Genomic DNA, 24,481 nt, shown 5'->3' on the forward strand with positions numbered 1-24,481 from the left:
TGGCTACCATGCCGACCTGCTTTTCCAGCAGCAAGGCAGGGTTCCATCAGCACTGCCAAGCTCTTGACCTGCTTTGGCACAGCCACCTTCACACCATCTAGGAAAAGTGGATTCAGTCCTTCTGGGACATCAGCTCTCCCAACCAGCATTACTTCTGCCTTCTCTGGATTTCACTTCAGCGTTTTCAGCCTTTGCCACCGCAAATCTCTGGCTTAGAACCCAGATGCAAAACAGAACGGTTTTAAAAGTGAGAACCAGTTTGGTGTAGTGGTTAAGTGTGCAGACTCTTATCTGGGAGAATTGGGTTTGATTCCCCACTCCTTCACTTGCACCTGCTGGAATGGCCTTGGGGTAGCCATAGCTCTCACAAGAGTTGTCCTTGAAAGGGGAGCTGCTGTGAGAGCCTTCTCAGCCCCACTCTCACAGGGTGGCTGTTGTGGGGGGTGAAAATATAGGAAATTGTAAGCTGCTCTGAGTCTCTGATTCAGAGAGAAGGGCGGGGTATAAATCTGCAATCTTCTAAAAAAATAATAAAAACCTCATAAATCAAGACACACAAAAAACAATTTAAAAACAATTTTAAAGGATCAGTACACGGACTCCAAATGGTCCGAAAAGGTCCAGCTCTTGAGATCTGTTGAGGCTGGGTGAGTGGGCGTCAACGTGGCAGATGCGGTTCAATGTGGCCAAGTGCAAAGTAATGCACATTGGGGCCAAGAATCCCAGCTACAAATACAAGTTGATGAGGTGTGAACTGGCAGAGACTGACCGAGAGAGAGATCTTGGGGTCCTGGTAGATAACTCACTGAAAATGTCAAGACCGTGTGCGTTTGCAATAAAAAAGGCCAACGCCATGCTGGGAATTATTAGGAAGGGAATTGAAAACAAATCAGCCAGTATCATAATGCCCCTGTATAAAACAATGGTGCGGTCTCATTTGGAGTACTGTGTGCAGTTCTGGTTGCCGCACCTTGAAAAGGATATTATAGCATTGGAGAAAGTCCAGAGAAGGGCAACTAGAATGATTAAAGGGCTAGAGCACTTTCCCTATGAAGAAAGGTTGAAACGCTTGGGACTCTTTAGCTTGGAGAAACGTCGACTGCGGGGTGACATGATAGAGGTTTACAAGATAATGCATGGGATGGAGAAAGTAGAGAAAGAAGTCCTTTTCTCCCTTTCTCACAATGCAAGAACTCGTGGGCATTCGATGAAATTGCTGAGCAGACAGGTTAAAACGGATAAAAGGAAGTACTTCTTCACCCAAAGGGTGATTAACATGTGGAATTCACTGCCACAGGAGGTGGTGGCGGCCACAAGTATAGCCACCTTCAAGAGGGGTTTAGATAAAAATATGGAGCAAAGGTCCATCAGTGGCTATTAGCCACAGTGTGTGTGTGTATATATAAAAATTTTTGCCACTGTGTGACACAGAGTGTTGGACTGGATGGGCCGTTGGCCTGATCCAACATGGCTTCTCTTATGTTCTTATGTTATGTTCTTATGTTCAGCGGGAGATGATGCTAGTCGGGTACATTCCGAATGAATCCCATACTTTTGGTGGCATGACCGAGAAGGCCTTTTTTCGGGTTGTCACCTGTGTAGCCTCAAGTGATGGGGGCATCTGAAGACAGGCCAGTGAAGATTACCTTAATGTTTGGGCAGGTTCATATGGGAGTAAAAAAAGGGTAAAGGTAGTCCCCTGTGCAAGCACCAGTTGTTTCTGACTCTGGGGTGACATTGCATCGCGATGTTTTCACAGCAGACTTTTTACGGGGTGGTTTGCCATTGCCTTCCCCAGTCATCTACACTTTCCCCCCAGCAAGCTGGGTACTTATTTTTCCAACCTCGGAAGGATGGAAGGCTGAGTCAACCTTGAGCCGGCTACCTGAACCCAGCTTCTGCTGGGATTGAACTCAGGTCGTGAGCAGAGCTCGGACTGCAGTACTGCAGCTGACCACTCTGCGCCACGGGGCTCCTCATATGGGAGTTAGGCAGCCCTTAATGCATGCTGGTCTCAAGCCGCATAAGGCTTTTCAATGTCAATCCTAGCACCTTGAATTAGTCTTGGAAGCAAACTGGATGTCAGTGATCCGTTTCCTATTTTGTTGTTTAGTCGCACGGTCGAGTCCCGACTCTTTGCAACCCCAAGGACAAAGTCACGCCAGGCCTGTTGGAGCAAGAATCTACATAAACCCAGTCTGACAGCCACAGTATGACAGCTGGTGATCTAGCTGCCAGGCTAGGTCACAGTGACCTGATCAGCAGACCGGCTTGAGCCGGCAGAAGCCAAGTGATGCAATCTGCTGAGTCAGCACGGCCAGGATTGGCTGCTTGGACTATATATGATCTGTGTGTGCATCACACAGGTCTCTCCCTGTGAGATGGTGGTTAGGCGAAGCACTTTGTCCGTGGAGGTGATATTGTATAGACTGCACAAGAGAGCACTTGTTGTGTATATATGTTAATACACCTTTTGGCACTAGTTGCACGTGTCTGCCTGATTTTCTTTCCTGAAGCCCTGTGTCGGGCAAGTCATCTCCCTCACTCTGCTACTCCCGCTCCGACAGGGTTATGGGCCCAGGGCGGTTCCGCTGCGCGGAGGAGAGAGTTGAGAGTTGAGCTGACTGTGAGTTTGGAAAGAGCCGGAGGCGAGGAACGCCGGTGAAGGACACAGAAGCACCACCGTTCTCTGTTTGAGAGCCAGAGGGACGTCGGCAGCCAGCTGTGAGGAGGAGTCGGCACGATGGCTCAGCAACAGCTTGGAGTAGCCGTTGAGAAGCTCACCTCAGCCAACTACGCGGTGTGGAGCCTGAGAATGCAACACTACCTCAAGCGTGAAGGGCAATGGCTGTTCGTGAGTAACCCCCCTGCTGACTTATCTCCTGCCGAGACTGTGTTATCGGATAAGGCACTGGCCAACATAGTGCTATCTATAGGAGATGACCAGCTGGTTTATGTGCGAGGGAAGGACACTCCCAAGGCTGCCTGGGACGCGTTGAGTGCGGTGCATGTTAGCACCACTGCTGGTTCCCTCATGGCCTTGACAAGGAGGATGTTCCGCACCGTTATGCCGGCTGGAGGGTGTGTGAAAGATCACATCAAACGGCTAACGGACTGTTTCGTTGAGCTGGAGGCAAGAGGCAAGACTGTAGCTCCAGACGACAGAGTGTACATTTTGCTGTCGTCGTTGCCACCTGAGTACACTCCCCTGATAACTTCTCTGGAGACGGTGGACGTAGCGACCCTGACCATGGAATACGCCTGTGCCCACCTGCTTGACTTCCAAGAGAGAATTGCGGCCGTGAGCTGTCCGGGGGTGTCGGCCGGGCAGCGTGCTGTCATCGGTGTGTCCGGGAAGACAGCCAAGAATGAGCCAGCTTTTGCTGCTGGCAGGCGTCCGAAGGTGGAGGAAGTGGAGCCGACTGCGTTTGCAGTCCGTCGCTGCTATGGATGCGGGTCGTCGCAGCACCTGCTCCGAGCTTGCCCTGAGAGGGAGAAGAGGCGGGGGCGTGTGCGGCGAGAGCGGAGGACCGCCAGCCCGTGTGAGGAAGCAACCCGGCTGGTCACGTCTGCAGTAGAGAGCACAGGGTCTGCTTGGATTTTAGACTCCGGGGCAACGAGCCATCTCTGCTGCGAGAAGGAGTTATTGAAAAACATTGACAGTCCTGAGCATAAGTATGTGAGATTGGCTGATGGGACCACTGCCAATTCTGTTTGCTCAGGCAATGTGGAATTTCCTGCACTGAAATGTATGTTGCAAAATGTGTTGTATGTACCCTCACTGCAGTCTAACCTGTTGAGTGTTAGCACACTGTTTGACCAGGGATACCAGGTGAGATTTGAGAAAACCTGCTGCAAAATCCTGGGAGGTGGGGGAAAGTTGCTTGTGACAGGAAAGAGGGAAGGTAAACTGTATGTGGTCCAGAGTGATTGTGCCCAGGTGGCTCAGGTGTCGAATGAGCCTGTGCACAATAATTGTATACATGTGCTCCATAGGAGACTTGGGCACTGCGGATTTAGGGCGTTAAAGAAAACCCTGGAGCTTGTGCCTAGTTTGAAAGTAAATCCTTGCAAATGTTACTTGGATTGCCAGGTCTGCAAGAAGACCAAAAGCAAGGCGTGTGCTGTTGCTAAAGAAAGCTCAAGGGAAAGCACACGAGCCCTGGAACTAGTCCATTTAGACGTTATTGGCCCATTGCCAAAGAGTCTGTCGGGGAGGAGATACTGCTTGGTGGCCACCGACGACCACACGAGGTACGCGTGGGTTTTCACCATGGTGCATAAGTCTGAGGTGTATAAGACATTCACCAAGTGGGTCAAAGCAGTGGAGAGACAATTAGGGGTTAATCTCCTGGCTGTACAAACCGACAGAGGGGGGGAATTCTTATCTAACCCGATGAAACGTTGGCTGGAGAACAAGGGCATCGCCCACCGTCTGACGAACCCGGCAACGCCCCGAGAAAATGGGCATGGGGCTGTATTGCAGAATGTGATGTATTGCATGTTAGAGGATGCACAACTGCCAATGACCTATTGGGCAGAAACCATACATGCAGCTGTTTTTTTGCAAAATAGGGTTTGGTGTAATACTGTGAAAAATGTGCCTTACAGGTTACTGTTGAACAAGACCCCAGATTTGAGTTCTTTAAAAGTCTTTGGGTCACGGGCTCGGGTTGGCATCCACTCCACGAGTAGCGGGGAGGGGGATGTCCGGGCAGAGAGCCTAATTTTTCTGGGCTACAAGCCAAGGGCCAGGTGTTATCGTTTCTGCAATAGCAAAAGCAAGATAACACTTAGTAAGAGTGCCCAGTTCAATGAAGAAAGCAGCTGGCCAAGGTTGCACTCCTTGCAGAAACAATTTGTCCTGCTGCCAAGTAGCAATAACGATGTTGGAGCGCAGCCCAGAACTCCAGCCCAGGAGGTGGCACCCAGTGGGGCTGGAGAAGGTGAGCCGAATGCTGGCACAGAGCCTGACGAGCAGAGTCAGGAGGCAGAGCCTCAAATGCAGGAACTGGAGGTAAAGTGTGAGAGTCAGGAGGTTCAACGCCCAATTACAGGGGCAGAGCAACCAGCCCAGGAGGTGGGAACAGAGCAACCCGAAGAAGACAAAGCTGGTCCAAGCACAGGGCCACGGGTGTCTGCCAGGTCCACCAAAGGCCAACGTCCCGCTAGGTACAAGTGTCCCTATGTCACTCTGACTGTCAATCCAGACCCACCCGGATTTGAGGAAATGTTAAAAGAAAAGGCTAAGAAATGGAAAGCCTGGGTGGCAGAGTGCGAGGCAAGGGAGAAGGAGGCTGAAGCCAAGCGTCTGAAAGAGCTGGCTGAACAGGAACACGATGATGTGTTTTACAATCATGATGAGTTCCTGAACGAATTCCGGAAAGGGTTCCGAGCTACGTAAATATGAACTGTAATGTTGCTGGTGGACATGTATGTAAACTGTGTAAAGTGTTTTGGTGCACTGGGTTTAGATAGATTAGGAGGTGTGTTGGAGCAAGAATCTACATAAACCCAGTCTGACAGCCACAGTATGACAGCTGGTGATCTAGCTGCCAGGCTAGGTCACAGTGACCTGATCAGCAGACCGGCTTGAGCCGGCAGAAGCCAAGTGATGCAATCTGCTGAGTCAGCACGGCCAGGATTGGCTGCTTGGACTATATATGATCTGTGTGTGCATCACACAGGTCTCTCCCTGTGAGATGGTGGTTAGGCGAAGCACTTTGTCCGTGGAGGTGATATTGTATAGACTGCACAAGAGAGCACTTGTTGTGTATATATGTTAATACACCTTTTGGCACTAGTTGCACGTGTCTGCCTGATTTTCTTTCCTGAAGCCCTGTGTCGGGCAAGTCATCTCCCTCACTCTGCTACTCCCGCTCCGACAAGGCCCTCCTGTCTTCTACCATCCTCCGATGTTTCCTATACTTATCGCTTGTTATAGTCCAGTTGGATAAGAAGATAGCAGGAGAGGTACAGTGTCCGTGGCCTGCTCCAGACAGCATTCTCACTGCAGCTTTCTGTACAAGTCATAGTTTCTGGATATTCTTCAAGGGTAGCCCCATGTATAGTGCCCTTCCGTAATCTAATATGTTACTATGGCATATACCACAACAGCAAGAGATGCCAGAGCTGGCGAGAGGCGCTCCTGGCCGCTAATGCCACCTGGTTATCCAAAAGAAGAAGAATTGCAGATTTATACCCCACCCTTCTCTCTAAATCAGAGACTCAGAGTGGCTCACAATCTCCTTTACCTTCCTCCCCCACAGCAGACACCCTGTGAGGTGGATGGGGCTGAGAGGGCTCTCACAGTAGCTGCCCTTTCAAGGACAACTCCTTCCAGAGTTATGGCTGACCCAAGGCCATTCCAGCAGGTGAAGGTGGAGGGAGGGGGTGGGACTCAAACCCGGTTCTCCCAGATAAGAGTCCGCGCACTTAACCACTACACCAAACTGGCTCTTAAAGGGTAATCAAGTGTTAAAAATGTATTATTCAGTCAAATGCTATGGAAAACTCTTAACATCCGAATAAAAAAACAAGTGTTGCTTGTCTCTTCAACATAGCTTCTCCATTATCCCGGTGGTCCCCCTTTGGCATGGAAACTTGCTGGGTGACCTTGGGCCGCTCAAACACAACCTCAGCCTCACCTACTTCATAGGGTTGTTGTGAGGATAAAATGGAGGAGAAGAGAACAACATAAGCCGCTTTGGGTTCCCATTGGGGAGAAAAGGTGTCCAAATGAAGTAAGTAACTCAAGTCCATGCTTATAAGTCCATGGGCACGTTAACCTCACCCAAGGAATCAGCAGCTTTCAAGATTTTGTCCAGTCTCAGAAAATAGCTTGCCTGAGAGCCCACTGACGTCCAGGCTCTTAACTTCCAATTAACGCATCAGACCAGCCAGGTAGAAGCACATTTTTTGAATAGCATCAAGAGACAATAAAGATGCACGGAGGACTTCACGGTAACAGTCTTCTTGACCAACATAGAAGTGAGATGAATACAAGGAAATGGTGGGACGTCAATATGATGTTGGTGCGATGAGGATGTGAAAGCTGTATTTCTTCCAAAACGTTGCCTGGGTTGTTGCAGATAGTTCTTGCTAGGTGAGATGTTGTAGCCCTGCAAATCCTAAAATCCTTGGCAGATTCCAGGTCAGAGGGATCTGCGTGCTTCAAAGGAAGAGAGACTTGGCTCAGTAGCTCTGCTGTGCAGTTGAGAGGGCCCAGAAAAACAAGCTCTGCCTTCCTCCCCAAGGGAGGAGGCTCAGCCAATGGAGAAATAGAGGGTTTGCTCTGTAGCTCCTGTTCAATTCAGCAAGCCTGGCAAAGCAAGCTGTGATGCAGAAGGAAAGCAAGAGAGAGGGAGAAGGAAGCAGATGGCAGCCAGTTGCTCAGGGTCCTGATAGGAGCCCTCGGGGGGGGGGGGGGCTTATTTGGCCCCTGGGCCACATGTTTGACACCCCTGTTCTAGTTGAGCCAGTAAATATGCACAGTCATGTTTTTCCACAGTACAAGTAAATGGAAATGTCACCATTACGCCATGGCAACACAAATTTCATTAATTGCAAGAACTCTTGAAACAAATGTTTTATAAGCAAAGCCTCATTTTTATCAACAGACGTGCTCAGGCGTGGCATTGGCTAAGGAAATTGCCACTAAGAGTTAACAATTTACCTGGCAGGAAATGAGAAAACCTGTTCTCTTTCACTCTCCAGAAGAGCATATAAAAAGTGGAGAACAAAGCTTTTGAAAAGATTTGCTTGATTAGAAATTGCCCCCCTGAAAGAGCGCTGTTTATATCATTCTTTTCAGTTGGAACTGAAATTATCCAATAGAAAATTACTTCAATACAGCTGTTACATGGCACCTTTTTATTGCCTGTTTGTGCAGTGGTGGTCCAGAGACTGCAAAGTGTTCAATATAGACAGAAGAACAAATAACCTTACAAATTTAAATTGTATTACATACCAAAAATGGAGTTCTGAATGAGCAATCGCAAGTAACTAAAAGCCATCAATACAAACGAATCAACGGGCTTTGGAATTGTAATTATGCTGGTGTTATTGTCCCACCTTGGTCAGCTGCTCTTTTTACGGGAGTGGAATGTTACATGCATGGAACTGCCTTATAGTCAGGGCTTTTTTTGTAGCAGGAACTCCTTTGCATATTAGGCCACACACCCTTGATGTAGCCAATCCTCCAAGAGCCTTGTAAGAAGAGCCCTGTAAGCTCTTGGAGAATTGGCTACATCAGGGGTGTGTGGCCTAATAGGCAAAAGAGTTCCTGCAACAACAAAAAAGCTCCATTTATAGTGAATCAGACCTTTCATCCATCAAAATTCGTATTGTCTACTCAGACTGGCAACTGTGCTCCAGGGTCTCAGGCAGAGGTCTTTCATTTCACCTATTCCCTGATCCTTTCCACTGAACATGCTGAGGATTGAACCTGGGACCTTCTGCATGCCAAGCAGATGCTCATCCACTGAGCCACAGCGCCTCCCCAAATCCTGAGGGGCTTCGAAGATGAAAAAGCCCAACCTGCCTCCCATTGCTCCGAAATGGATTTCTGGAGGCTTCTTCTTCTGGACATCTCTATTGCCTGTGGGGTTGACCATTGAAGGGGCCAGTTGATGCTTGGGGTGGGGGGAAGGAGGCAAATTTGGGAGCTCCAGTTGATGGTCCTTGTGTGATTGCTGATCCTATATTTGCCAACTTCAATTTGGGAAATTCCTGGAAATTTTAGGGGTGGAGCCTTGGGAGGGCAGGGTTTGTGGAGGAAAGGGATTTCAACAGGATATAATGCCGTAGAGCAGGGTTTCCCAAACTTTTCTTTCCTGTGGCCCTGTTATTTTTACACTTCTCCTTCGTGGCCCACTAAAATTTGGGGGTGGAGCCTAAAGGGGGTGTCATTTGGGGGTGTCAAGGGCCAAGTGGTATCACTTCCAGGGCACACTGAACCAAAACTCCACCTTTTCCTGTGATGTCACTTCTAGGACACTCCCCCAAACCTGCCTCTTCTTCTGAAGTAACTTCATTTTCAGAAAAATCTCTCTGAAACTCATGCTGAGCCAAAACGGGGGTGGAAAGTGGGTGGTCCTCTCTTTCCACTCCCACACCTGCATGCACCTATCTGTTTGTGTGTTCTTCTCCAGCTTGCAAGCACTCCTAATGCCCGTGTTCAATTGCCTGCACCACCTACACACCCCTTCCTCAGCAGCACTGGCCAGTGTATTCAGTTGGGAATGCTGTTGCCATTACCATCAGGAATGACAGCACTGTGTATCACCCACACTGGGCCCTGGCAGCTGCTCTACCTCAAAATATGCTGAAATATTTCGTAGGCCCTTCCTTCAGCTGCTACTACTGGAACCCTGAACCCTGGGGGCAGGGCTAGCTTTGCTGGGGGGGCTAGCTTTGGCTTTTCTTGTGACCTGGTAGTGAGGCTTCCGTGGCCCGGTACCGGGTCACGACCCTGCGAATGGGAAACACTGCCGTAGAACAGGGGTGACCAAACTTGCTTAATGAAAGAGTCACACAGAATAAACATCAGATGTTTGAGAGCCGCGAGACGTGAATGGCAGATGAGGGAGGGAGGGAATGGGGAAGAGAGAGGTAGAAAGAAAGCAACTAACTTTCAATGCATTCTCCAAGCCACTGGGTTGGCTTGGGGGAAGTGATTTAAAGAGATAAATACCTCCTACAAGCCAGCTGATGGGATGTTGGGGGCTTTGAAAGCCACACAATAGGTTGAAGGAGCTGAGCATGTTTAGTCTGGAGAGGAGGCAGCTGAGAGGTGATATGATCACCATCTTCAAGTATTTGAAGGGCTGTCATATAGAGCAGGGGTCCCCGGTCCGTGGACCAGTACCGTTCCGTGGCCTGTTAGCAACCAGGCCGTGAGTTGTATAATTATTTCATTATATATTACCATGTAGTAGTAGTAAATAATAATAATAATAATAATAATATGACAACATTGGATTTATATCGTGCCCTCCACTCTGAATTTCAGAGTCTCAGAGCGGCTCACAATCTCCTTTACCTTCCTCCTGCACAACAGACACCCTGTGAGGTGGGTGAGGCTGAGAGAGCTTTTACAGAAGCTGCCCTTTCATGGGCAACTCTGAGAGAGCTATGGCTGACCCAAGGCCATCCCAGCAGCTGCAAGTGGAGGAGTGGGGAATCAAACCCGGTTCTCCCAGAGAAGAGTCTGCACACTTGACCACCACACCAAACTAATAGAAATAAAGTGCACAATTGTATCATCCTGAAACCAATGCCCCCTCACCGGTCCATGAAAATGTTGTCTTCTACAAAACCGGTCCCTGGTGCCAAAAAGGTTGGGGATCACAGATATAGAGGATGGTGTGGAATTGTTTTCTGTGGCCCCAGAAGGTCGGACCAGAACCAACGGGTTGGAGTTTCTGGCTCAACATTAGGAAAATCTTCCTGACAGTTACAGCGATTCCTCAGTGGAACAGGCTTCCTCGGGAGGTGGTGCGCCTTCCTTCCTTGGAGGTTTTAAAACAGAGGCTAGATGGCTATCTGACAGAAATGAAGATCCTGTGAATTTAGGGGGAGGTATTTGTGAGTTTCCTGCATTGCGGTTGGACTAGATGACTCTGGAGGTCCCTTCCAACTCTATGATTCTATGAACAAGTGTGAAAAAGCCACATATGATTCCTGAGCTGCAGTTTGGGCACCCCTGCCATAGAGTCTACCCACTAAAGCTGCCATTTTTCCCAGGAGAACTGACCTCTGTTGTCTGGAGATCAGTTGAAATTCTGGGAGATTGGCCAGATGGCACCTAAAGGTTGGCAATCGTAGCTGTACCTGTGAGTTTCTCCAAGAAGCAAGCCAACTTCCCAGGGCGATTTCAGGTTGGGAGAATGTCGCAGGGGAGGAAGCTTAAAGCCCCGCTCTCTCAGTGCCACGGTCCTGATCCAACTGCATGTTAAAGGCAAGCTGGGAGCAGTGTTCCCTCTAAGCTGAGTTAGTGTGAGCTAGCTCACAGTTTTTTAGCCCCCAACTCACACATTTTTGTCTTAGCTCAGGAGCAAACCAGCTTATGCAGCGGCTCACAACTTTAATGCCAGTAGCTCACAAAGTAGAATTTTTGCTCACAAGCCTCCATAGCTTAGAGGGGCTATTGGCTGGGAGTTCCTGTCGTGGTTTGGTTCACCCCTCGATGGTACAGCCATCCCTTTCCAATTCAGGCCATCTCTTTGGCTTAAATGTACGCTTTGTAGTCTAAAGACAAAGATGGATAGAATTTACTGAGGATCACGTTTTGAAGCTTATGAATTGAAATGGATCGTATCAAAATTCTTTTACTCGGAAGCGAGATTAAAAAAAATGTTCTTTAGTAGATGGTTGAAAAACATTTGACTGTGTTCTCCCCCCCCCCCCCCGCCTGGTTATTATTTTCTTGAACGAGAGAACGCCTGATAGGAAAGTCTCCTGATATGGGACAGTTCACAGACAAGAATATTCCCAGCGGCAATACTTTACAAAGATATTTCCACCTCCAGCCGCTCTCTGTTCCCGGTCCAAGCTGCCCGTCCCCGTTCCCCAAGACATCCCGGCAATATCTTTTTACTGCCCTGGTTATTGCAAGTTTTCATCATAGTCCAGGGCAGATGGAAGCTCATGTTCTTTCTTTGTGTACTGCAGTAACTTTGGAATTCAAATCAAATCAAATCAAGTTTTATTACGGTCCATGACTAAATAGACAGCACAATGCAGACCAACAACAACCACAGAAAAATAGTATAAATCAAGAAGGACCTAAATAAATAAGACATAGGATATATAAAATATAAATATATAGATAAGATATTGAACATTAAAACATATAATGAAAAATAACAATTAGAACAGTATCGGTCTGACATCGTCTAACTAATTGCCTCAACATTGGCTTGTGGGAACCATAGAATGCAGTTTAATTGCATGTGAACAAAATTAGGCAACCTTATGCATTGTCTCTGAGTTTGCAGCAGTTGGAGTGACATTTTGGTGGTATACGAAGTACTCAGGGATTTAGGAAAGGGTAAAACACAAGGTTGAAAATATTCGGAAATAATTAAAAAACAGGCGGTTTCAAGACCCCTTCTTTACGTTGGAATTGTAACCATTAATGCAACCATTAAGGTAGAATTGGGGCGGTGTATGTGAGAGAATGGCCAGAACACCCAGCATGAGAATGCCAGGGGTGTGTGTGTGTGTGTGTTCCAGTGGCTAATAGCCTAGGCTAGCTGGATCTGATCAGAGCTTGGGAAGCTGAGGAGGGTCAGTACTTGGATGAGAGACCACCAGGGCTGCAATCATAGAATCACAGAGTTGGAAGGCACCGTACAGGCCACCTAGCCCACCCCCTTGCTTAATTCAGGATTAGCCTAGAGTTGGGGTGGCTAACGGTAGTTCTCCAGATTTTTTTTGCCTACAACTCCCATCAGCCTCAGCCAGTATGGCTATTGGCTGGGGCTGATGGGAGGTGTAGGCAAAAAACATCTGGAGAGCTACCGTTGGCCACCCCTGGCCTAGAGCATCCCTAAAGAGTGTTTGTCCAGCTGCTGCTTAAAGGCTGCCAGTGAGGGGGAGCTCATCACCTCCTGAGGCAGCTGATTCCACCGCTGAACAACTCTTACTGTAAAAAAGTTTTTCCTAATATCCAGCTGGTACCTTCCCATTCTTAATTTAAACCCAGAGTCCTCTCCTGTCAGGAACAGCTCCCTGCCCTCCTCCAAATGACAGCCCTTCAAATACTTAAAAGAGCGTGATCATATCCCCCCTCTACCTCCTCTTCTCCAGACGGAACCTTCCCAAGTCCCTCAGCCTTTCCTCACAGGGCTTGGTCTCCAGGCCCCTGATCATCCTCGTCGCTCTCCTCTGCACCTGCTCCAGCCTGCCCACGTCCTTCTTGAAGTGAGGCCTCCAGAACTGCACACAATGCAGAGGAAGGCAATGACAACACACATTTGCTTGTCTTTTGCCTTGAAAGCTCTATGCGGGGTCGCTGTAAATTGTTTTGCTGTTACAGGCTCAACATCCAGGCAAATATGTTGGATTGGATCTAGTGATAGACCTTCCTTCCTTCCTTCCTTCCTTCCTTCCTTCCTTCCTTCCTTCCTTCCTTCCTTCCTTCCTTCCTTCCTTCCTTCCTTCCTTCCTTCCTTCCTTCCTTCCTTCCTTCCTTCCTTCCTTCCTTCCTTCCTTCCTTCCTCCCTCCCTCCCTCCCTCCCTCCCTCCCTCCCTCCCTCCCTCCCTCCTTCCTTCCTTCCTTCCTTCCTTCCTTCCTTCCTTCCTTCCTTCCTTCCTTCCTTCCTTCCTTCCTTCCTTCCTTCCCCTGCATACCTCCATATACTCCCCACAAGCTGTTCTGGTGGGGTCGCTGTCTCCAGGGAAATATTCTGAACTGCAGCAGGATGCAGGAAGTGAGAAGCTCCTGTTCCATTGACGGGAGTCCTTTCCACCAGTGGAAATCAGCACTGGATCCAACCCATTGTGTGCTGAGTGGGTGGAGGCTCCTATTGTCCATGAGTAGAACAAGGGACAAAATGTTCTTTTCCTTTAGCCTTTCCTTCCCACTATGTATAGCCTTCCAGGTATAAGGCAGTCAGCTCAGGATTGGAGAATACCTGGAGTGGGGGGTGGAGCCTGGGGTGGGTGGGGTTTGGCAAGGGGAGGAACTTTGGCAGGGCATAATGCCATAGAGCAGGGGTGGCCAACGGTAGCTCTCCAGATGTTTTTGCCTACAACTCCCATCAGCCCCAGCCAGCATGGCCAATGGCTGGGGCTGATGGGAGTTGTAGGCAAAAAACATCTGGAGAGCTATCGTTGGCCACCCCTGCCATAGAGTCCACCCTCCAAAGCAGCCATATCCTTCCGGGCATTGACCTTGGTCATCTGGAGATCCAATTGTAATAGTGGGAGATTTCCAGGCCCCACCTGGACTTGGCAACCCTATCCAGAGAGCTTACATCCCCCCCAATCAAAATTGACCAGTTTGCAGCATGCAGACACAGCTGGCAGACAGATGTTTCAGCACCCACTCCCCAGCGCTCAAGGTCTTTCTTTCCCAGCTGCTGTGGATGTTTCGCTGTGTCCCTAAGGGAATGACATGAAACCCGGTTGTAAAGACAGTGGAGTTTTCTGGGCTGGCAGAAATAGGTTGCAGTTGTTTCCTCACCGGATTTTCAGCAGAATAGCAGCAGTGACTTCCTCAGAGAATGCTTTGCGTAGGGGAACTAAAGGTCAAGCTAGACCTTGCCCAGGACAGGGGTGGCCAAACTGTGGCTTGGGAGCCACATGCAGCTTCTTTTCTCACATATTGTGTGTCTCTCAAAGCCCCCAGCACCCCATTGGCCGATTTTGGAGAAGGCATTTCTTTCTTTAATTCACTTCTCCAAGCCAAGCCAACCAGCAGCTTGGAGAATCCATTTAAAGTTAAAGTTGATTTCCTTCCCTCCCTCCCTCCCTCCCTCCCTCCCTCCCTCCCTTCCTTCCTTCCTTCCTTCCTTCCTTCCTTCCTTCCTTCCTTCCTTCCTTCCTTCCTTCCTTCCTTCCTTCCTTCCTTCCTTCCTTCCTTCCTTCTCTCAAACATCTGATGTTTATTCTATGTGGCTGTTACGCTAAGCAAGTTTGGCCCAGGAAGTGCATGGAACATATCTCCCAATGTGTGTGCCTGGCTTCCTGCACATCAGATAATGTACTTTCAGGGCTCTTTCAGTGGGCTTTAGCTGGGGTTACCAGCTCCGGCTTGGGAAATTCTTGGAGATTTTTTTTTTTGGGGGGGGGGCGGGGTGCCAGGGGAAGGTATAATTTGGGGAGGAGAGGGAGTTCAGCAGGGAGTTCTGTGACTCCATAGAATCTGTCCTCTAAAGCTACCATTTCCTCTGGGAGAGCTGGCTTCTGTTGCTTGGATGTCAGCCCTAATTCCGGGAGGTCTCCAGTCACCACCTTCAAGTTGGCTGTCGTAGCTTCAGTAGTCAACCGCAGTTGTTTAAACTGCATTTTTTCAGGTGATGCAGAGAGGCATGTTGAGAAAGATAAAGGCCAGGAAGGGAAAGCTATTGGAAAGTTTGTGTCTGGGGGGAGGGAGGGTAAGAAAGGTTCTGGAGGTCCGCTTCTGTGAGCTGCTGCGGAAAATGAGGCGTGGGAAAGCACATGACGGACTCTTGTTCTGTTGCAGACCCCTGCTTATATATCCCTCGTTTTGCTCATATGTTGGAGTTTGGGGATAAGAACCACGAGGTCTCCATGACGGCTCTGAGGCTGCTACAGCAGATGAAGAGGGACTGGATGCACACAGGACGCCGGCCGTCGGGCCTCTGCGGAGCAGGTATTGCAGAACTGTTTGAGGCACCAAGCGGCAGCTGTCATTCATGCAAAAACTCTGCTTTGGATGCAGCGCTGTTTTTGTATTCCATGCTGTGAAAGAAGAATGGGCTGCATGTTCTAGCTCAGGGGTGTCAAACATGCGACCTGGGGGCCAGATCAGGCCCCCAGAGGGCTCCCATCAGGCCCCCAAGCACCTGGCTGTCATCTGCTTCCTTCTCCCTCTCTCTTGCTTCCTTCAGGCTCTCACAATTGCACAGCAGAGCTACTGAGCCAAGCCACTCTTCCTTCTGTTGGCTGAGGCTCCTCTCCCTCCTGGTCCCCTGGGGAAGGAAGGAAAGAGACAACTTCCTTTGCTCAGTTCCCCAGGGCCCTTGGGAGAAATACATAGAAAGCACCATTAAGACCGAGCGCTAATATTTTAAGGATGTTTTAAGTTGTCTGTGTCCTAATCATATGTGCCGAATCCATGTGCCAGAATTCCCAGAAGCGCAGAGCAGAAGAATCCCAAGTGTATCGCGTTAGAGTGGCCCGGCCCGACAAGGTCTCATTCATGTCAGATTCGGCCCTCATAACAAATGAGTTCGACACCTCTGCTCTAGCTCGTAGACTTTCCGGCCTTTGGACTCAATCTATATGCGGGGATCTTAAAAATATCAGGCTGCAGGGAGTGGGAAAGGAGCTCCGGGGTTAGCATAGTTCAGTCCCTGGCATTGTGCCTGGATAACACATACTTCGAGCAGATGAATCCATGTGCCAGAATTCCCAGAAGCGCAGAGCAGAAGAATCCCAAGTGTATCGCGTTAGAGTGCCATAGAAAACGGAGTCAAACGATTATATCAGTTTTAAGGAAGGTTCTGCCGGAGCGACTGGGCGGGGGGGGGGGGGGGGCGGAGGACATGATAGAGGTTTATAAAGTTGTGTCTCGGGTGGAAATTCTTGACAAAGAGACATTTTCCTCCCTCTCCCTGAAGACTAGAACTTGAGGGCAGCTAACGAAGCTGATGGGCATAAGTTCAGGACAGACTAAAGGAAGTACGTCTTTACACAGAGAGCGATTAAAATGTGGGATTTGCTGCCAGAGGATGTAGTGATGGCCACAGGAATCAGCAGCTTTATAAAAGGGGATTAGATAGATTCATGGAGGATAGGTGCAGGGCTTTTTTTTTTTTTGTAGCAGGAACTCCTTTGCATATTAGGCCGCACACCCCTGATGTAGCCAATCCGCCAAGAGCTTACAGGCCCTAACTGAAGCTCTTGGAGGATTGGCTATTTCAGGGGTGTGTGGCCCAGGGGTCGTTTTGTAGAAAAATAGGTGGTGGAGCTCATTAAAGGGACAGCACACCTTTTTAAATGTCTTCCTTCCATAGGAAATAATGAAGGATAGGAGTTGTTTTGTAGAAAAATAGGTGGTGGGGCTCATTAGCATAACTCATTAACATATGCTGTCCCCCACCAGCCAAAAGCAACCCAGTGCAAGAAAGGAGAGCCAGCCAGCCCAAGCAGGCCTTGCTCGCCTGGGGCTCTCTTGCCCCCCTTCCCCAGTCAAAAGGCCAGCAAGCCACCCATCACCCAAAATCACATAAGAAGTGAGGAAAGGGTGAATGGGGGGCTTTTTAAAATAAAAAGTGTGGCCTATCTTAGAGGTAATACGCCTATTTTAATTTGGTATGTCTTAACACAGGGCTCATTGGGGCCAGCAAGGATCATGTATCCCAAAGTTTGCTGTCCTGGGTTTTTTTCCTCTACACACATTCCTGTGTTATGTTAATTTTGACCACAGACTTTAAAACAAGAATCTCCTGCTAGGGCGATTATATTTTCTGAAGCATTTTTCTTCTCCTCTCCCAAGACAGAAGCAAGGGAAAAAAAAGTGCTTTAATTCCTGGGCTTCTATTTAATATCCTGCTCCAGGCTGGATAATGGCGTTTTAAAACTGATTAAGACGTTCCCGCAAAAAGTGAGACTATCAATGGCTTTGAACCATCATAGCTAAACAGAAATTCCATGTTCAGAGGTGGTATATCTCTCTGAATACACGGTAACGTACAGGGGTGGAATTCTAGCAGGAGCTCCTTTGCATATTAGACCATACACCCTGATGTAGCCAGTCCTCTAAGAGTTTACAAAAAGTCTTGTAAGTTCCAGGAGGATTGGCTACATCAGGGGTGTGTGGCCTAATATGCAAAGGAGCTCCTACTAGAATTCCACCCCTGCTAACGTAGAGTGTCAGCATGTAAAGATTATTATTTAATCAATTTATAGCCAAGATTGATTGGTCTGGGTTGGAAAATACCTGTTACCTTTAGGCCCAGCTTGTCAGCTTTCCAAAGCAAATACTTGGTCATTTTTGGAAACAGAATGCTGGACTTGAGTGATCCTGGTCCGACAGGAACATAAGAAGAGCCCTGATTGATCAGACCAGTGGTCCATCTAGCCCATATCCTGTCTCAAAGAGTGGTCAACCAGTTCCTTTAGATGCCCAAAGACAGGGCACAGAGGCCGAGGCCTTCCCCTGATGTGGCTCCTGGCTCTGGGAGTTAGGGGTTTAGCGCCTCTGAATGTGGAGGTTCCCCCTGTAAGCATGGCTAGTAGCCACTGATAGACTTATCTTCTGTGACTCCGTCTAATCCCCTTTTAGAACTGTTTATCACTACATCCACTGGCAGACGTATTCCCTTTAGTCTGCCCAAAACCTACTACCCATCCGTTCATTGGACACCCTCAAGTTCTAAGTATTTTGGGAGAGGGAGAAAAATGTCTCTTTGTCAATTGTCTCCACCTTGTGCATAATTTCATAAGCTTTTATCATGTCACCTAGCCAGGGTTTCTTTTTGTAGCAGGAGCTCCTTTGCATATTAGGCCACAAACCCCAATGTAGCCAGTCCTCAAAGAGCTTACTAGTTTCTGGTGGGTAGCCATGTTGGTTTTTAGTGGAAGAGCAAGCTTTTAGTTCAGTAGGCCTTAAAGCTTTCTTAGTAGGCCTTTCATTAGACATCAGCGCTTACTCTTTCATCAGGGGAGATCAGCCTGGTGCCAGAGGATATAAATCGTATTTGTTAAACTGGTCTCCTTCCCCTCCTCTTTTTCTTCTGAACTACTTCCCTTGAGTGTGTTGATTTTCCAGATTGTAATCTGTTTGTTTGTGTCTCTCCCTCTCTTGACCTCTTAAGCCCTGCAATGCCACTCACAGATGAAGAGGGGAAAGCGGTTGGGAGCAAATTTCCCAGATCCTAGGGGGACACAACCCAGGGGTGTCAAGCATGCAGCCAGAGGGCGGAATCAGGCCCTCATAGGGGTCCTATCATGCCCTCCAGCAATTGGCTGTTTTCTGCTGTTCTACCTCTCTCTTGTTTCCTTCTGCATCACAGCTTGCTTTGCCAGGCTTGCTCAATCACACAGGAGCTGCGGAGCAAAGCCTCTATTTTCTCCATCGGCTGAGGCTTCCTCCTTGGAGAGGAGGTGGGGGAGGGGGAGCTTGCTTTGCCAGACTCTCTCAATTGCACAGCAGAACGACCGAGCCAAGCCTCTCTTTCGTCTGTTGGCTGGGGCTCCTCAGAACAAGAAATCTTCTTCGTGGTCTCTGTGCTTCACACTCATGGGATGACGCACCAGCGCCGATCCCTGATCGGTAGCTCCAAAGTCCGGGATTTTTCACAACCCGATCTTGGTGGGCATGTGCGACAGCCCCAGTGCGCATGCTCACCTGGTGGCCGCGAATATCCCGCCAGTTCCTTCTTTACCGCCACGTCGGACAGACGCATTCGTGGTTGCTCCGGTCGGTAATTTACTTAACTTTTCTTCTCTGAGTTTCTCCTCATTTTTTCTTTGTTCTTGTTCTTAGTAAAAAAAAAGAGAGAAAGAGAGAGCCTGTTAGTTGTTGCTGCCCTTTGGGGTCCCCCCCTTTTTCCCACCATTCCTTGTCTATGGAAAAGCGTTGGAGGTTTTTCAAGTGGTGCCTTAAGTGTGGGAGCAAGATCCCTCCTCCTGACGGACATTCTCTTTGCTTGCTGTGTCTTGGGGAAGGTCACCAGGTGGAATCTTGCCATCACTGCTCGAAGTTTTCTAAACAGACCAGAAAAAACCGAGTGGCAAGACTATCAGCGGTGCTGTTAAAATCGGCTCTCGCACCGCAGATTTCGACATCGGCGTCGACCAGCGCTTTGATGGTCGCTCCGGCATCAACATCGGTTCTGGCCTCGTTATCGAGCCAACCGACTCAACTACTCCAGGGAGCTGACCGCCCCCACAAACGTGTGGGCTCGGTATCCCAGTCAGAATGCTTGACTCTGGCCAAGAAGATGAGAGGGATCCGGGACTCTCACTCCACTGAGCCCAGGAAGCATAAGAAGGAGAAGAAGAGGCGCCAAGATCAGCAGACCCCTTCTCCGCCACCGAAGGATCAGACGATCGTTTTGGGGGAGCCTCTGGAAAAGATCTTTGCTTCACCGATATGACCGAAAAGCCCCTTGGTCCAACGGATGCTCCGCACACCTCCCTCTCCAACTCTGATCAGGAGGTTGACCTTTTAGAGCAGTCGGCATGCTCGAAGGAGGACGGTGATCCGAGTTCGGCATCGGACTTAGAAGTTTCACAACTAAAGGACTGCTTGACACTGAAAATGCTGCTGATGCTTCAGCCTGATCGGTTTGGGGAGACTTCGGACCCTTTTCGACGTCCGCATCCTCTGCCCAACTGGGACCCATGCCCATGGGCTTATCCATTTGGGGGCTATCCTTACCATTCTCCATTCCCTTGGTAACCTCCTCAGAACCTAGACTGGGATCAGTGTTCCAGCCTCGCACCGCTCCAGAGTCTCAGTGCATTCTCCACCGGATCGACGGGATTAATCGATGCCGACTTTGACCCCAAAGTTAGTCAGGAAGCAGATACGTTCCAGCGTTCCCGACATCGAGTAGACTCCCTCGATTAGGCTCACTGTAGACCCTCCAGGCTTACCATCTGAGGAGAGCGCCCCATCCTCTCCGTCGACCTCCGATTACTAGGAGGACAAATCAGGTCAGCAGCAAGAAGGGTCCTCACTGGAATCCTGGATAGCTGAAGATCTCCCAATCTCTCCTTCTAAAGATTTAAAATCCTATGGGGAGCTGATTAAAAGGATGGTGAACTCCTTGTCCCTGCCAGTGGTCCAGCCTCAACTGGTCATCGACACAGTTCTGCCTCGGCCACCACGGAGCAATTAGGATGCACTCCGGACACTCCTGGACCAGTTTGTGAAGCACTCTGGTGAGAAGAGGCAAGGGTAGAAACAGGTAGAGGAACTTGTTTGCCCATGGGAGTAGAAGACCATCCCCTAAGGACACTTCTACAGCTGTAGCCCTTCCTATCACTAAGGTGATCTTGCAAGTCATCAAAGATCCTTGGTCCAAGCCTGCCTCAACCCCGATTTCTTCCAAGCATATGGGCCATATGTATAGATTCCAGGAACAGGGCACAGAGTTTCTTTTTAACCATCCATGCCCCAACTCTGTGGTGGTGTTGTCCTCTTCCAAGGCTAAGAAGACCCACTCCTCACCTCCAGATAAGAAGGGAAAGAGGATTGATACTTTCGGCAGGCGCTTTTATTCTGCAGGCACGCTTGGAATAAAATTTTTAAACTACTCTGTCTGTATGGCTAGATACCAGTATTCCCTCTGGGAGCAACTCTCACCTTTGTTAGCCGCTCTGCCTGAGGATAAACGTAACCTGGCCAAAAAGGCCCAGAGGGAGGGGATGCTTCTAGCAAAACAACAGCTACAAGCCTCAACGCATATGGTGGACACTGCAGCTAAGACACTTACCTCAGTTATTACGTTGCATCGTCATTCCTGGCTTCGTGCCACCGCCCTCCAGTTAGACACCAGATCCTGGGTTGAGGATCTCCCCTTTGAAGGTGAAGGTCTCTTTAGCTCTACTACGGATGCAGTCTTACAAGAAATGGACAAGAGCATTAAGACATCTCGTAACCTGGCAGTACCTGCATCTTCCTCTCGCTCGGGCAGGCCTTGTCCATAGTCCAAGCAATGGCCTAAGAAGTCCTACCAGACCAAAACCCCTGAGAGTTTGTGGAAGCCGCATGCGGGACAGCATGATGCCAAAAGCTCTTTCGCTGCAGGAGGAAAAACCAAATTTTCTTCCTTCTCCTCTCACATGGGAAAGTCCAAGACCAACAGGAACCCTAAGCAGGGACTTTGACTCTGGTACCCCCCCCCCCCGGGCCCACCCACCTCCACAGATTTTTGCAAGCATGGCGGCGGATTACCACCGACAAGTGGGTCTTGTCCATCATACAGGAGCGTTATGTGATAGAATGTGTTCAGCCCTCTTCTCATTCCAGATTGGTGATCACACACCCAACAGCTGTTCTACTGGAGGAAGTTCAAAATCTTCTCAGCAAGCAAGCAATAGAACTTGTTCCTGACCATCTCAGGTGTCAGGGTTTTTACTCTAGATACTTCATGGTTCCCAAGCGGGACGGGGGACTTAGTCCGATTATGGATCTGAGGGAACTGAACGAATTCATCGCTTATCAGAAGTTCAGAATGCTGACTCTACAGAGCATCCTTCCACTCATCAAAAATGGGGTTTGGATGGCTACCCTGGACTTGAAGGATGCCTATTTTCACATCAGCATCCTCCCCAGTCACAGGAGGTTTCTTCATTTTGCCATTGAGATGAACCATTTCCAATACCAGGTGCTTCCCCTTTGGGCTCTCCACAGCCCCAGGGTCTTCACAAAGACCATGGTAGTTGTGGTGGCTTACTTTCGTCTCCAGGGTATCATCCTTTTTCCTTACATAGACAATTGGTTGGTGGTTGCTGCATCCGAAGCTTCTCTAAGAGCTCATCTACAAGTGATTCTCAACCTCTTGAGCGCACTGGGGCTTCTGGTGAACGAGAAGAAGTCTCATTTGTTCCCAGCGCAAAGAGTTCAGTTTATAGGAGCAATTCTGGACACTACCTGACACCTAGCATTTCTACCAGAGTCAAGAGCGCTGAGTATCTTCTCCCTGGTTCAACTCTTTCAAATGGTGGGATGCGCTTCTGTTCTGCAGATCCAACGTCTCTTGGGCCTCATGGCGTCTATTGCCAATGTCCTGCGGTTCACGAGACTGAGGTTCATCTGAACCAGCTCTGGTTCATCAGGAATTACAATCCTGTGAGAGATCTCCTGTCCAAGATTCTGCAGATTCCTTTGCTGGTACTCTGCTCTCTGGGATGGTGGAGGATGAAGTCCAATCTCTGCGAAGGAGCTCCATTTCATGTTTCACTCCCTTCAGTCAGGATAACAACAGATGCCTCGCTGTGGGGATGGGGAGCGCACCTAGGCAATCTTTGCATAGGCGGCCCATGGCCCCCGTCAATGGCTTACCATCACATCAATTTCTTGGAGCTCATGGCAGTTCACGTAGCCTTGAGATCATTCCTACCCCTGATCAACGGTCAGACTGTAGCTGTGATGTCAGACAACACGACAGCTGTCAGTTATATAAACCATCAAGGGGGAACTGTGTCCACGAAACTGTGTGCGTTGGCGATGCAACTTTGGCCTCCCGGACCTTCATTGTAGCCACCCACCTGCTGGGAGAACTCAATGTACAAGCAGACTCCCTTAGCAGGGGGTCGGTTTCCCATCACAAATGGGAGATGAACTGGATATACCTCGAACCCCTGTTTCAGGATTGGGGTCATCCCAAAATAGACGTATTTGCCACGGCGGATAATCAGAAATATGAACAATTCTGTTCCAGAGGAGGGACAGACCCAAGGTCCCTAGGGGATGGTCTTCTACTCCCGTGGGCGAACAAGTTCCTCTACCTGTTTCCGCCCTTGCCTCTTCTCACCAGAGTGCTTCACGAACTGGTCCTAGCCATGGCGGAGGGGGGAGGTATCACCACAAGTTTCCTGTGGAGCCAGATCTCCTATTGGCTCAAGGAGGTCGCCTGTTTCACCACGACATCCCTCATCTCAAATTGACGGCTTGGAGGGTCAGCTTTCGGAATTCTCTGACAGAGTGAAGCATGTGATATTGAACAGTAGAAAGCTGTCAACTTGCCGCTTCTATGAGGGGAAGTGGTCTAAGTTCCTGACTTTTCTGGGGGACAAGGGCATCGGCGCCCGTACTGCTAGTCTTGAACTTGTGTTTGAGTTCTTACTGACTCTTGTTGATGCTAGGCTTAATCACTCTTCGATTCGAGTGTATCTGGCTGCAATCTCGGCTCATCATGATCCCGTGGATGGCGCATCGGTTTTCACGCACCAGCATACAAAGTGTTTTTTAAAAGGTCTTCTATGGCTCCACCTGCCTTCTAAGGTTCCTCCTCCTGCTTGAAATCTGCTGTTGGTCCTAGAAAGGCTATTGAGGCAGCCCTTTGAACCCTTAGCTACCTGCCCACTGCATCTTCTCGCCTGGAAGACTACCTTCTTAGTGGCCGTCACTACGGTCAGGTGGGCAGGTGAGTTAGTGGCTCTGCGGTGTGATGCTCCATACATCTCATTTCATGACAATGGGGTATCCTTGGCCCCGAACATCTCATTGCTCCCTAAAGTGGTGTCTAGTTTCCACCTCAATTTAGAGGTGTTTCTGCCTACATTTTACTCTTCTCCTTCCTCTGCGGAAGAGAGTTGTCTGCATGCCCTGGATGTTAAGAGGGCGTTGTCGTTTTCTGTGCATCGCACCAAGCCGTTTTGAAAGGATCCCAATCTATTTCTCCTATGCGGCCCCTAGGTTGGGTTTCAAAATCTCTGCACAGAGACTTTCTAAGTGGATCATGGAAGCCATTAGACTTTGCTACTTGTTGGCTAAGCATCCCTTGACAGGGCCGCTCCGTGCGCATTCAACTAGGGCTATGGCTACGTCCACAGCGTTTCTGAAGGGAGCTTCCTTGGCGGACATCTGTTTGGCTGCAACCTGGGCATCTCCTCATGTCTTCAGGCGACATTATGCCGTGGATGTCCGGAAGCGTTGCAGAGCACAGCTGGGTACCCTGGTCCTTCAAGCTGCTACTTCTGCATAACCACCAGCTCCCTCCTCCAGGTAAGCCTAGTTTGCTAATCTCCCTCCCGGGGGAGGGACGGTGGCTCAATGGTAGAGCATCTGCTTGGGAAGCAGAAGGTCCCAGGTTCAATTCCTGGCATCTCC

The 24,481-nt window shown here is 49.2% G+C and overlaps 1 protein-coding gene across 1 annotated transcript in view; it reads left to right on the forward strand.

Annotated features, from left to right (window-relative positions):
• BRF1 (BRF1 RNA polymerase III transcription initiation factor subunit) overlaps nucleotides 1–24,481 on the forward strand; it is a 357,225-nt gene that overhangs the window by 147,918 nt on the left and 184,826 nt on the right. Inside the window, exon 6 of the mRNA XM_060261809.1 lies at nucleotides 15,194–15,343. Within this exon, the coding sequence (XP_060117792.1) occupies nucleotides 15,194–15,343 (150 nt within the window). The remainder of the gene's footprint in view (nucleotides 1–15,193; nucleotides 15,344–24,481) is intronic.

The sequence above is a fragment of the Heteronotia binoei genome, chromosome 21 (genome assembly GCF_032191835.1).
Source record: "Heteronotia binoei isolate CCM8104 ecotype False Entrance Well chromosome 21, APGP_CSIRO_Hbin_v1, whole genome shotgun sequence".
Taxonomy (NCBI): Eukaryota; Metazoa; Chordata; class Lepidosauria; order Squamata; family Gekkonidae; genus Heteronotia; species Heteronotia binoei.